We start from the raw sequence: 14,948 nt of genomic DNA on the forward strand, positions 1-14,948 counted from the left end.
CCTGACTTTCAAACAAACCAAGGAACCCAAAGTCAATGACACACACACACATATATAAACAAACTTCCTTGGGCTGGAGGCGGGAAGGGGGGGGAGCGAGGGCCAGGGGCTCCAGCCCAGGTTACCGTGAGGAGAAGGAGGGAAGCCGGGGGGATGGACGGGCAGGGCCTCCAGCCCAGGCTACCCCGAGAGGAAGGTAATACCAGAGGCGCTAGACTGACTGGAAGGGGGACAGGGGAGGACCAGCCCCTCAGTCGGCGCTGACCTAGCCGCAAGGCCCGGCCTCTGGGAGTGGGAAGGGAACTAGTAGGACCTACATCGCCCGGCGCCGCGCCGCGCCGCGCCGCTCCGCTCCCCTCACGCGGAGGGCGGGGCAGCCCGCATCCGGCAAAAAGGGCTAGGAGTCGGGTTAGGAGTTGGGGCTACGCCATCGGGGCGTGTGCGCGGCGCCCAGTGAGGCGGGGCGGCGGTTGTCGCGTGGGCTCGCGGAGCTTCGGCAGGGGTCGGAGCGGAGCTAGCGCTGGGGGGTGCGAGGTGCAGCTGCTGGCCTATGTCTGCAGCCGGAAGGAAAGGAAGGAAGTAGCAGCAGCAAGAGGAGGAGGAGGCGGCGCCTCGGGATTAGCAGCCGGGCCAGGCGCCCTCTCTTCGCTCCTCTCCTCCCCCGCTCCGCTGCGAGCCGCCGCGGCCGGAGACCATGAGCCTGAACGAGCACTCGATGCAGGCACTGTCCTGGCGGAAGCTCTACCTGAGCCGGGCCAAGCTGAAAGCCTCCAGCCGCACCTCCGCATTGCTCTCGGGGTTCGCGATGGTGAGCGCTCCCCTCCTTCCCGCCTGCTGGGCAGGCGCCGGCCGCCGCGCTCTTCTGGGGGAGCGGGGGCAGGTTACAGGTAACCCGGGGGACAGCAGTGCCGCTGGGTCGGCACAGCGTACCGTACCCTGCAGGGCGGCCAGCTGCCTCTTGGTTCTGGTGCCCCCAGCCGGGTTTATATTCCCCTCTGTACCGTAAATACCGCCTGTGCCCGCCCTTTGTGTTATCAGGAGCTAAATCTATTAGGATGCGCCGTTTACTTGTTCCTGGACGACGTGTGGTGTGTCTGCCTCGCCCTCTCTGCGGACCCGGTCCCCATCGCGTTCTCCTCGCGTTCCCCAGATAAATCACTGGCTGGGTGTCTGGTCCCCCATTTAAATGGGACGTCTTAGCTCAGGTGCTTCCACCTCCAATGAGTTTGGGAGAATTGAACCCTGAACTGTCAGCACCAGCCTGTGGCTCGCTCCCTGGCTGAAGTTAAGCTGGAGGGGGAAGAATTTAGTCTTTTGTTCATGAAGCAGGAGGTGGTTTGGAGGATGATTCAAACGGTCTAGAAGGATTTGCACAGCAAATGTTGCATATCACCATTTTTTATTTTGTGATTTATACACTGGCTTCTTCCATAACCTACTTTCTTCCCTCCTTGGTTTACTAACACTGTCCAAAATGTGTAATTATTTTGCTCCTGGGTTTTATTATTCTGCTGGTTGGCTTACTGACTGCTTTGTCTTCCTTGCCATTGATCCAAGAGTGAGCACATCTCTAGAGTATATTATTTCCAGGTACAGTAGCTTCTCACAGAATGGGTTCATTATAACCAGAATATAATCCATATGTTCTAATGCATTGAAATAATTCAGGACTTCCATTCCACTTCACTGTAAACTTGGGATTCTGCATATTGTAGACTGGGACAACATTGAACATATCTTGTATCTTACAAAAATAAAGCAGTTTTCCATAAACAATTTCTCCACAAAATCTTGCCTGCATTTTTTTAGGCTGATTTTTTGAAGAAAAATGAGTTATTTACATGCATGCTTCGAACTGGCTTTTTTTTAATGCCACCTTGTTCATTTTCACATGCAATGTTAGTATTAATTGCTATATCACTGCTCTTCATTATCAGGTTATGGCCCTGAAATTATATAAACAACTTCTACTCCTGTTGTTGGCAGTAGCAGTTAAGGGCACAGTGCTGAGTACAGAATCAGGCTCTTGGACAATGCATTATCACTGTACTTAACTTAGGCTGTGTCTGCACAGCTGCAGTACTTCAGCTACACTGCTGTAGCATTGACACTTATTACCACAATGGAAAGGGCTTTTCCATTGCTGTGTAGTAAATCCACCCCCTCGAGAGCTGGTAGGTAGGTCCTTAGAATAACTCTTCTGTCAACCTAGGATGTCTGTGCTGGGGTTTAGATCAACTAAGCAGTGTAGCTAGGTTGACCTAGGCCTAGTCTACACCTAAAGCTTAAGGCCCCAATCCTTTGGACTTACACATGTTCTTAACTTTACACATGTGAGTAGTCCCATTGACTATACCACTATTTCAGGACTACTAATGTGCATAAACTTAAGAGCATGAGTAAGTCCTTGGAGGCTTGAAGATCATGTATCTTTAGGTCCAGCTTATAGGCATCTTCTCCTACAATCATGTACAGTAAGTCTCCCATCCTCTACTTTGTTGCATGGATTGCTGTGCCCCATGTGGATTCCTGTTGACTTCATGGGGGTTCTGAGCTAGTGCAAAAGTCTTACTGCACACAGCAAATTGTACCAGAATCTTTCTATTTTTGATGTTTTTGCTAGAGCCCATTTCCTCTGTGTGGTTTTAAATTCATTTGGATTCACTGGATAGTACTAGAGTGCTGTCATTCAAGAAGTGGAAAAACTGCTAAATGGATTTTTAAATCTGTTAAATAGCCCTAATACCTACTTCACGGCTCTCAAATAAGAAACACAACTGCATTTGCTTTATCTTATTTCATTATAAAGGAAAACTTCAGTGTAAAAACAGTACTTCTGTATCCAGTATTTTCACAGTATTTACATGTAATGCCTAAGGTTGTTAAAACTGAAAGAGACTATCTCTTTCTCTATGTTCATTTTCAGCGCATTTGATAGAATTCTGTGTATAATCAATTTTGCTGCTTCCTCAGTCAGTTTCACTGATTGTGTGGTTCTTTCACATAGCCACAGGGAATAGAAAAATATTTAAAACACGCACACTGTGAGACTCAAGGGCAGATGTAGTGTCTAGTCTACTTCCTAAATAATAAAAACCTGACTAGAACTAAAGTTGACTGTCCCTTTAACTGCCCATTATGCTGGTCATACGGGTTTCCAGTTGTACTCCTGAATCTTATTTTTAGGAAAACCATGGCTTTTTAAATAGTAAGAAATTATTACGGGTATAGAACGGCTTCCATATGAGGAGAGGTTAATAAGACTGGGACTTTTCAGCCTGGAAAAGAGATGACTAAGGGCAGGGATATGATACAGGTCTATAAAATCATGACTGGTGTGGAGAAAGTAAATAAGGAAGAGTTATTTACTCCTTCTCATAACACAAGAACTAGAGGTCACCAAATGAAATTAATAGGCAGCAGGTTTAAAACAAACAAAAGGAGGTATTTTTTTTTCACACAACTTGTGGAACTCCTTGCCAGAGGATGTTGTGATGGCCAAGACTATAACCAGGTTCAAAAAAGAACTAGATAAGTTCATGGAGGATAGGTCCATCAGTGGCTATTAGCCAGGATGGACAGGGATGGTGTCCCTAGCCTCTGTTTGCCAAAAGCTGGGAATGGGCGACAGGGGATGGATCACTTGATGATTATCTGTTCTGTTCATTCCCTCTGGGGCACCTGGTATTGGCCACTGTCGGAAGACAGGATGCGGGGCTAGATGGACCTTTGGTCTGACCCAGTATGGTTGTTCTTATGTAAGAATCTATATCATCAATATTTTTTCTCTTCTGAGGTGTATGCATGCATTTTATATATGTAATAAAAAATCCTGACCCTCAAAAGTTCTGGGGATGAGCTCCTCGGTAACATGGGAGATTTCTGTGGCCTGCTGGACTCCATTACAAACCATTTTTAACGCTGCAAAAGTTGTTTAATTGTGGAGGTTTTCTGTGTATATTTTTAGAAATGTCCTCTTTTATTTTTCTTCAGCACATTGTTTTGAAACAGCATTCTCACTTTCAGTGCCTTTTTTTTTTTTTTAAATTAGAATGTGTTCTTGTGGGCTGGAAACCTTCAGCTATCCTTAATCAGTGTAGGAACCAGACCTCTAAAACCCTGTATTTAGAAATGTGTTGCATTTTCCAACACTGCTGAGAAAAGGGCAGACCATCTGCCTTTGACACGAGTACTATATTAGATTGTAAACCATGAAATTGCTTTTATTTCAAATAATAACATAACTCAAATTTGATATCAAAACAGAACAAAGTGACTGGTGTAAAACAACCTCCTGACGGTCAAATAAATGTCACTGTCATACTTCAATGGCTAAAAACAGAATGCAACTCTTTAGTGGCATTGGTAGACAGGCATCCATTTGACTGACAGGCAACTGTGCTCAGAACAGCAGTTAATTCTCCATTGAGTACCATGCATCAGGCTGGTAGTTAAGCACAATTCTACTAAATGCAGTGTATTCTACTAAACACCCATTCTGATGAGACCGAGTAGCTTATCCTGGCAATTTCCTGCATCCATATTTTATTTTAAAAGTGATAAGTGATAATGAGAAAAAGAGCTTTACTTTCTATTGTCTTCTAGTTTATATGTTTTTAAAATTTAAGGGATTTAATATTGCAGATTAAATGACTTTTTTTAGAGCTGAAAGAAAATCTGTGTTAATTAACACCAATACTACTTGTTTTCATCATTAGCTCACTAGCACAGTTCTACTTTTATCCATTAATTGCTGTATTAATTTAACTATATGCAGTGAATGTAATTATATACAATATGGACTACTAAAAGTGACTCTTGGATATAAAGGGGTGATAGCCTTAAGTCTCATTCCTTCTCTGACAGTGACTTCTTTGACAGTGTACGATGTCCTGGAGTTGCAGACTACTGGTTTTAGTTACCATAGTAACTAGTATCAGTGGTAACTCTAGGGCAAACTCACTTGTGAATTAGCAGAGTCCAGTTACTCAGTAGTGGGAAATGTTGAATCTGAATAGTCATTGCATTTTAACTTTTGGGAAGTTGCCCCTCTCAAAATCTAGTAAGTTGCCACTGGGAATCAACCTTTGACTCCATTGCTTTGCTGCTACAGGGTTTGTTTATATCGTGACATAATGTGCCTCTACGAGTGTATGATTTCTAAAGCGTACTACAGTGTTGCATGCCGATAGATCCATGTAGACCCTGCTGGTGCATTTTAACATAGTGCTGTTTGAAAAAGTACAATGTTGAAGTGTACTAGTGCACACCAGCCAGGTCTATGTGGACCAATTAATGCATAACGATTTAGCATGCTTTAGATATCACACCCCTGCAAAGCACATAACCCCACCATGTAAACAATCCCATAGAGTAGTCCTCTAATTGGGACACCCTAATCTCCCTATTAAGAGAAAAGGCCACTTTAAAAAGAAAGGGCGGAGAGAGAGAAATGCAAATGCTTCTCACTGCATTTAATCTTCTAATCCAGGGGTCAGCACCCTTCGGCACGCAGCCCATCAGGGTAATCCGCTGGCGGACCGCAAGACATTTTGTTTACGTTGACTGTCCGCAGGCACAGCCCCCCGCAGCTCCCTGTGGCTGTGGTTCGCTTTTCCCAGGCTAAAGTGTAGGGGCTAAACTTTGCCTTCATTTACGTCCATGCAACCCCACTAGCTCCAGTAAGGTTGCACAGGTATAAGTGCAGAGACAATTTGGCCTCCAGCATTAGACTGTTACACCACTAAAGCACTTTTTAACCATGGATCTGTGGTTTTTTTAAAAAGCAGTTAAGTGTAATTACCTCCACTTTTGGAGTGGAGGGAAATGGGCACAGAGAGGCTAAATGACATGCCCAAAGTTACACAGTGAATCAGCAGGAGGAGTCAAGAATAGAATTTGGGTCTTCTGACTCTCATTCCCATGCCTTATACACTGGACCACACTACTTTGCTAAACACACCTTAATTCTTTAGCACTAAATGACTGTATGTTCACTATGCTAAATTCATACATGTGTGGACAAGTAGCAACTATTAGATTGATGATAATGAATGGCAAACTGGCACCCAGGAATAAATTTTAATAAAAGAGCTAGCCTGATTAATTGGGATGTGTTTAATCAAATGGAGTGTGTACTAATGTAAATGTAGTTTGAGGGTCAATTACGTATATACAAATGAAAATTTGCAAATGCTCAAGTCAGGTTTCAGATTCCATGTATCTGCAGTGATGGTTGCTGAAAGCCTTTTTTATATTAACATCATTCTGTGTTGATGTTACCTGGCCTGACCTGTAATGTGTGTACTCATTTGAGAGAAATGTACACTCGGTTCTGATATTTGCAGACTGTAGTTTAGTAACTGCATCACTGAAGTAGGCCTAAGGATTTAGCTAGTCTAGCATCCCGTGTCACACAGTGCCCAGTACCAGTCTGATGACTTGGGGAACCTATTTACAATTTATGAATTCTGGTTGATATGAAGTTATAAAAATTGCTGTATCATGAATGCCTGTCTGTGTGTATCCACCATTGCATCCAGGTACAATGGTGTATCATCAGAATGCACCAACCATCTATTCAGGGTGAAGCATCTTGGGACAATGGGTTTCTCTTCCCTTGTCTGCAGCAGTGGAGAGAATGGAAATTCTCCCAGCAGGACAAAGATGAAGGCAACAGAGCAGGAGGATATAAAAGGATTTACTGGGGGAAGGTGCAGAGAGACTCATAGATAGGCAGGGGATGGATCAGACAAGATCAGAGGAGGCAAGCTGGGGGCATAAAGACTCCATGTTTCAGAACCCAAGCCATGCACTGCAAACAGAAGGAGCTCAGCTGGCACCAGGCAATGCTGATCTCGCCCAAAGAGTGCCCTGCAGTGATGAGGAAACTGAGGCAGGGACATGAATACAGAGCTTATTATTTTTATGGAGATCTGTGTTTCTTGTGCTATTAAATAGAGCAGTGGTGGTTCAGAATCATGTGCAAAGTCTATGTGTATGTCAAGCACTTACATCTATCACGTGTGCCCTTGAAGAGGTAAACCAAAATGCTCTCTCTTGTAGAGTTCTGGGTGAGGGTGTGTTTAAGCTATGGGGGGTGAGTCTAATGGGCCAGCACTGGTTCCAGGGACAGGGGCTGAACTCTCAGTTGTGAGGACCAGATTAAAAATCTGCACCCTGAGAATGTGCCCAGAGGCCCTAAAATAGGGACAGTGCCTGGGCTCCTTTCAGATGCCGGAGTCTTAAAACACAGGATTCGGCAGCTGGGTCACCTCACAATGGTCTGATGTGTGGGCCAAAAGGGGACACTCAAGTGGATCTGTGACATACAGATTTTTAAGAGGAAGTCTTTGGGGCTTGGAGACTTGCAGTTGGGGCAGCATTATGATTTGCAGAGCCAACAAACGAGCAAAGCCCCAGGTTGCTGGAAGTGGTGAGTTAGGTTGTAAGTTGCAGTGTCTGCACAGGGCCCTTAAAAAGAGCAAGAGTAACCAAGCAGTTAATTACGTTGACTGGTCTAACAGAGAACCTGTTAGGTTCTGACCTTGTCTGCACTAGAGAAATTTTGCAAAAATTACCCATCATTGTTTATACTGTTTTTCGCCTCCATTTGTGTTGGCAGTATTAGAAGCCTTAGTGTAGGCAGTTTGCTGGCATTTAAAATACAATGTCAATTAGATTTGCTTTGAGTGGTATTAGAAGCAGGGTATCTAGCAGCAGGGATGCTAAAGCAGCATATCTTCTAATACCAGCATTCCAACAGTTGTATCAATGGGATTTTTTTTTTTTTTAAAGTAAAATTCTCAAGTTTAGAAAGGGCTTTAGGGACTGAATTTTAAGCTAGTCTGTGTCTGTTCTGCTGCATTCTGCTGTTACTATGGTACAACAATGGAAAGGAACGTTAACTAGTATTTTGTGCATTTGACTTGTGTGAACTAAATCAAGACAGCTAATATCTGTGTATCAGTTTCTCACTTGTAAAATGCCATAATAGCTATCTCACAGGGTATTGTGAGGATTATTTTTTCTAAAGTGCTTTGAGATCCTTGAGTTAAAGGTATATTACAAGTGCAAGTAGTATTCTAGTCAGGGCTGCCAAGGGGTTGGTGTTCTGACTCAGCTTAGATGGGTATGAGCTTGGATGTGACACTACTTAAAATTGAAGGCTCTTCAGATGGGAAAGGATTACTAAATCTGATTAGACAAAATTAAATATATATTTTTACTTTTAGTCACTTAGCAACCTGTGGTGGTTTAACTGGATGTAGGCAGGGCTTTGGAGCTGTGCTCTGGCTCCACTCCAGCTCCAGCCAAAAACCTGCAGCTCCACTGCTCCAGAGCTGCTCCACAGGCTCCGCTCCAAATCCCTGGATGTAGGAGAGTTTTGCACACCTACCTGGCTGCTAGAGCCAAAACTAAGAGCCAGGTATTGCTGTAGGAGGGATGCTTGAGCCAGAGATAGGTAAGAAGGATAATGGTACTGCTATACCTAGGAATTGTAATGTGCCACATGGTTTATATGTATATCAGCCACTTAGTTCAATTTGTTTTTAAGAACTGTTTAATCTCTCTGCATTGTTTCTAATTTCCTCTTAAAAATCCTGAGAATTTTCACGGTTAACTTTCTTCATCTTTGTCAAATATGTTACCATGTACTGCGTTTCCAATGTAACAGGTCATTCTAGCTCAGCTTTTTATTGTGGATGCTGGAGAGTGTTACTGCTACATAGTAACTGTCAACATTGCATTTTTTTGTTGTTCCAAAACGAAGAAGGCTGTTCATTAAAGACACAGTCAGGTTAAAAGTATGTAAATATTAAAAACAATAATCTGATGCTGGTGTTACTATTCTTTAGTATATTTAAACTGAAAGAAACTTTAATCTGACCCTTCACTTACATGGTTTGTTTAAGTCTTACATTTCACTCTGCTTGGACAATAAAAATAGGCTGATCAAATATCACATCTTAAATTGTTTCGTTGTCAGGTGATCATGCACTGGTATAATGTGATGGTATTTGGGTTGCACATACTATGGGGGAATTCGTTAAATCCAAACAGTTGTTGAAATAAAAAAACAACATGAACGTCTGTTAATAGGTTCTGTAAAGCTACCTTAGCCTAAATTGTGAATTTAAATGATTGTAACAGGAAGATTTATGTGGTTCTTTATACTGAAGGACATTCCTTACTGGACAATGTCATTGACCCTCTTAGATGGATCCAGTTTTACGAACTGTGGCTGTATTGTCATCTAGCTGACTAGTATACAAGCTTCCAAATACAGAGTGCTGCAAGAGAAACATCCACTCTTGCCTCTGAAGTGTGGCAAATATATCTTTCTGAATACTCCATCAGAGTTTTTGTTTATAACTCTGACGTCACCCAACAAAGGTGTATTATCAAAATGCTCTAAGTACCTGTATTGCAGTTGTGCCCTATTAGGATCCTGGCCCCACTGCTATAGGTGCTGTACGAACACATAGGAAGGCGTCGTCCATGACCCATAAAGATTACAAGCTAATTCTAAAGCCTTTCTTTACAATAAGCTCTTATTAAGAGGTAATTGTTAGTTTTAAGTATACTTCTCTCATTTTATTAATAAAATAATCCTCAACTGCTGTATTTCAGTGAGTTGTAGTAATATACTGTGGACTTAATTCTGTCCCCCCTTCTACAGTCCACTTACACTGCTCCAGCGTTAAGAGGGCAGAACACAACCCTTGGGAATATCCCTTATATAAAATGGCTCTTCTGCTGGCATAGGGTTGGCAGAGCAACCCTGTGTTGCCCTTTTGCATAGCCCTGGCCTAGGGACATAATGGGCTGAGGAATGGGAGGTGGATGGAGTGCTCTGTGTTCCAGCTATTCTGGACCATAGAACGGCATCTAGATGGCCATTCAAGACTGTCATAATTTAGAGCAGGCCCAGAATTTGGATGCTGCAAAGGGTGGTGTTTAGCCATTGTTGGGGTGGGGATGCAACACACACACACACACACACACACACACACACACACACACAATCTCATGCAAAGGGCAAGAAACAACCTGGCCCTCCCTTGCACAGTTTATCTACAGAACAAAATTGATTAATTTATGCTACCTTTTCAAGATGTATCTAATCTAATTATAGTTGTGTTTAATTTTGTGGCCAAGACTACCAAACAAAATGGGGTTTAATAATCCCTGTGTATTAGTTCTCTACTGACAGTGCCACTATCAAATATTAAAGATTTCTGCTATCCTCAAACTTGATGTAGTAATAAACCTCTTGAAGACAGGATTCTTGGCTAGATGAATAAATGATCTATTTCAGTGTATTGTTTCTTGTGTTTTAAAGTAATTAGTAATGGATTCAGGGGACTCTGACTGGTTATCCTTTCAATTTCTAATGAACATGCTTATGTCCCTTGGCTTCCCTGTACTGTCAGGAGGCTTTGTATGAGCTCCTTACAATAAGTCTCACTGAATGGTATAAATACTAGTCAGGAAGACTGGCTCAGTCTTTTTTTTTTTTTTTTTAAATCACCATTTTTTTCTATTTAAGTGTTTCTCTCCATGAGAATGAGTAGCACAGTCATGAAGACTGATGGAGATAGAATCAGTACAGCTGTCCTCGAACATGAAAACTGGCAGGGGTGGGGGGAAATCCTATATACAATATTTTTGTAAACTTTTTTTTTGTTTGCAGACCTAGACGTGAAATAGCTGGGTGCTGAAAGTTGGAATTTTGGAATGGAAATTTGTAAAGATATTAGGTGTTCCAGCACTGACTAGAGCAATTTTTAAGTCTCTTTTCCAGAGGTTTTAGGATTCAATTGTATCTGAGCTCCTAAATTCCTAAATCCTTTTTGAAAATGATAGTCTCCTAAATCAGTTAGGCATTGTGGTGCTGAGTGCAGCAACGCTTAAATATCCTTTAAAAATGTGCACCTTAATCTACTTCTTGCTTGAACATGTATAAATAGGCAGAAAGAGATCACAAAGAACAGTAGAAGAAGACTGGGAAAGGAGGGGAGATGAGAGCAGTCTTATTTGTTGGGTTGCACTTGCATTGACAATTCTACATTCAGTTTTATTAATGTAGCGATTAGTGCCTCAAGTAATACCCCACTTAGAGGCTGACATTAGATCTGTAGGAGGGACTTTCCATATTACAAGAAATTAGTAATGTTACTAGCTTCATGGGGGAGAGAAATGTGAGATTTCGATCTTAATAGCCTAATCCAGTGTTTCCCAAACTATTGAAAGTTGCAGAGTTTAAATATAAGAAATCTAGTAATGAGTCATTTAGTTTAATAGCTCCATTGGCTCCTTACCCTTCTGCTCCATCACTCTCGGTTGAATCACAGATCGGAAGGCTAGTGACACCAATTGTTATGTGAGATCTAGTCTGGGCCAGTGGAATTGTGTAGCACTTGGAAATCAGATTCTGCACCCATGACCACTTCACCATCACTGCTTTTCGCCTTATGGGATCCACTGCAACTTGACTGTAAACTTGAGGAGTGCAAGTCCAACTCTTTCTGGAGAAATGGCTGTGTGTAGGTGATAGCAACCATAGGAGAAGTTGGGTGGGTGAAGAACACAACACAGCTCTTGATTTTTGTAGCCAGCTGAAATCTAATGTGGTCTTGGGTGGTGGTGGTGTAGTTGCAAAGCTGTCTCTGTGCTCCATGCAGACAGCACCTGTCATGTTAAACTCAAGGAGACAGTCTTTTAATTACACTTTAATGCTAGTATTTGATGTTAACTGTGGGAGAGGGAACACAAGTGGCCATTTGTTACTATGTCATACCACAGCATAAACTCCTGGCTACCAAAAATAGGAGTCCCTCTTTTTGGGGGTGGGGAGAAGGGGTCCTCTCTAAATAATGCAGATACACTTGAGTTAGCGGGGTGGGGGGGGTTCTTTCTTTTCTGCTTTCTGTAGAAAGTGGGGACCAGTGATTGTGGACAGGATCCAAATCTATGACTCAGTCAAAACCTTCTGGAAATAATATTTACTGCTCTCTTGTTAATATAAATGACAGCAAAAATCAGGTTCTCTTCCCCCAGGCCCCTGGTTGAAGCCTTTCTGCTATATCGGGATGCTCTTAACAACTGAATCCCACAGGCAGGGGAGTGCTGGCAGCAGAATTCACTGACTTGAACCTTTGCCCCCTATACCTAGAACTGATTTCTTTATTTTCCCCAAGGAGAGTTTACTTTTTTTAAATCTAAGGGGGTGTCTCTGATTAGCAATCTCACTCCCAGTGGATGGCTTTTATATGGTGTGTGCACAAGGCTTCAGTTTGTCCATTAGTATGCTTCTTTCTCACTCTGTCCAATCTATGCTCCATTTTATTCTTTCTCTCACAGGATTTTTTCTCTTTATTCAAGCCTTTCCTCAAACATACATCCAAAAACATTAGTCAGACTTCAGACCCCCACTATATTTGGGTTCAAAATTAGTGAAAACAAATCCATCCCTAATAGTAAAAATGTTAAGTTTACAGTCCTTTGGCTTGTAAAACATAACAACAGTGCTGAAACTTGAAGCACAACACTAATTCATATGCTGCTACTCTTGTGAAACTGACAAAATGACATGCCAGGAAAGTTACTTCTCCCAAACTGCTGTAGACACATACCATAAGCAAGCTTCCTTTGCAGTTGTCCAAGTGATTGATCACTGCTCCTTATAAACTGGAGGGTTTGTTTGTTTGTTTGTTTATTGTTGCTGGTGGGAATGGGTTCATTAGCGCATCACTGTTTCCCCCTTGCCAGTTGGTGGTGTGATGATATTGTCAGATGCACAAATAATGTAATTTCTGTCCAATAGCACTCAACAGTATGCAGTATTTGTAGTAGAAGCTGCTAGTTAGGCCACTCTGTGCCAAACTGTGTGGTAATGTATAATGCTGCATGGTCCACAAGGAAATTACTTGGAATCATTCAAAGCTGTTAAACTGTAACTAGGGTGAGAATATAACTTCTTCTAGAGGGGAAAGTTGTTTAGTGTGTACAGTTTTGCTAGCAGTCAAGATTAGCCAAGACAGAAACATGGTTTAGCCTCCCTTCCTGTGTGAAATCATTAAGTATGCAACTGGGGAGTTTCAAAAGAGCTGAAGGTAAAGTTCCCAAATCTCACTGAATTTTAATAAGATTTGGGTGCCTAACACTTTAGACTCTTGAAAAATCCCAACTCCAAACTCCAGCTGTGTGGAACTCATTTAATTTTGTCCATGGGTTGTATTTCCATTGACTTCAATGGGCTTTGAACAAGCCCTAAATGCACATTAGTAAAATGATCTGCAAAAATTCATTTTGAAATGGGCTTGAAGCATCTATTTACTTTTCAGAGTGAGTAAAAGGGAAAGGCAGGGAGGAAGTATTCTCTTGCTTCCTGCTTGTCAGCATGTGATGCTTATATCTAGTTTTACCACATTGCTTAAAAATGTAACTTCACACAGTAAACTTCCTTTTTGCTTAACAATACCTCTAGTCAAATCAACATGCATCAACATTATGTTCTCTTCCTTTCTTCTCAGTCTCATGAGGTCCTTTCTGTTTCTGAAACCATGGAGAGGCTCTCTAGTCTTACTCCATTCTGTTTCCCATGTTGCCCATTCACTTCCCAAATTACCCTCTCTAAGTTCCATCAGCCCTTCTGTCTAGGCGAAAGATTGGACAAAAACCCCTTTTCCCCTTTTGGAGACCATCACTGGTGATCCTTACTCAGGAACAGTTTGCTGTTGACTGAGCTAAGGCTCTCAGCTCCAGGGCAAATCGCACAGCTCCCTTTTTGGAGCACTCCTAGCCCTTGAAATATTGGGTGGGTATCAGGGGAGCAGCTGTTTGTGTGTGTGTGTGTGTGTGTGTGTGTGTGTGTGTGTGGTATTTCTTGCTTTTAAGTAGACCTTGCATGCTCACGGGAAGGAAGGCTGTTACCCTTCAAACATCAATGCCGAATTTGGTTTTTCAGGTCTTCATCTCTTGAACAAAATTGGGTCCTTTCGGCTTTCGTAATCTTGCACGTTGGCAAATGGTATCTGCCCACAGCCCCTTTCAAAGGGAGCAGAGTTCTCCCCGACAGCCCTCCTGTTACTCATCTTGGCTCCAAGTTAATTTTTTCCTATTCCAGTATCTGATATAGTCTGTATCTACCCAGCTGGTTCCAGGCCTGAAGGAAATGTCAGGAACTGGTAACAGGAATCACGGCACTATGTGGTTGGTTCATTCATTGGTCTCTACTGAGAGAGCCAAAAATGGGGCTAATTAGTGCCACACATAGTGGTGTCCTTGCTATCAATTAAATTCATGTCATCCAAAAGGCTGACACTTGGGACAGTTTTTTAAAATGTATTGACACTAACAGTAATTCCTCTATAAAAGAGAACAGTCTCAAGTTTGCTCACAGTAATCACATGGCACACTTACTATGAGCTGGAGGAAGCTACACCCTTCCTGCTCTTGCACTGGATTCTGACTGACCTCTTGTGATAACTGCCTGTCTCCACAACAAAATTTACCATATTAAGCAACCATGCTATAAAAGCAACCCAACCAATTTAAAAACTGAAACTTTGCTTGGGTGGATGGAACCAAGGTTTAACCTGTTTAAATCAGATTACAAGGCATATCCTGATTCTTTGACATGGTTAGTAGCATCCAGTTTGGTGCCAGCCACTTTGGCAAAAAATAAACAGTTTTATAACATGATCATCCAACACAGTAACAGCTTTGTGGACTGTCTATAAATCTAATGCCCCTTTTTTCTGCAGCTTTTTTATTGCCACCTGATGCACGATTTGTGCTGGGTCAGGGACAAAGTTAAAGGACTGTTTGAATGTTGTTTCAGCTAAACCAGTTTCTTACAAGGTTTTGTTTTGCTGGTGAATATGGGCAGTGCCAAACTGGAAACAGTGTTTGAGCACTGCATCTTAAACATGGTTCCCCAA

General features: G+C 42.4%; 1 protein-coding gene across 3 annotated transcripts in view; it reads left to right on the forward strand.

Moving 5' to 3' along the window:
• Positions 1-326: 326 nt before the first annotated feature.
• LOC141999262 (calcium release-activated calcium channel protein 1) overlaps positions 327-14,948 on the forward strand; it is a 31,619-nt gene continuing 16,997 nt past the window's right edge. The window contains exon 1 of one of the 3 annotated variants that reach the window (XM_074972484.1): positions 327-808. In XM_074972484.1, the coding sequence (XP_074828585.1) occupies positions 695-808 (114 nt within the window). In that variant the 5' untranslated portion in view covers positions 327-694. The remainder of the gene's footprint in view (positions 809-14,948) is intronic. The other 2 variants (XM_074972487.1, XM_074972485.1) reach the window with 2 other exon arrangements.

The sequence above is a fragment of the Natator depressus genome, chromosome 15 (genome assembly GCF_965152275.1).
Source record: "Natator depressus isolate rNatDep1 chromosome 15, rNatDep2.hap1, whole genome shotgun sequence".
NCBI lineage: Eukaryota > Metazoa > Chordata > Testudines > Cheloniidae > Natator > Natator depressus.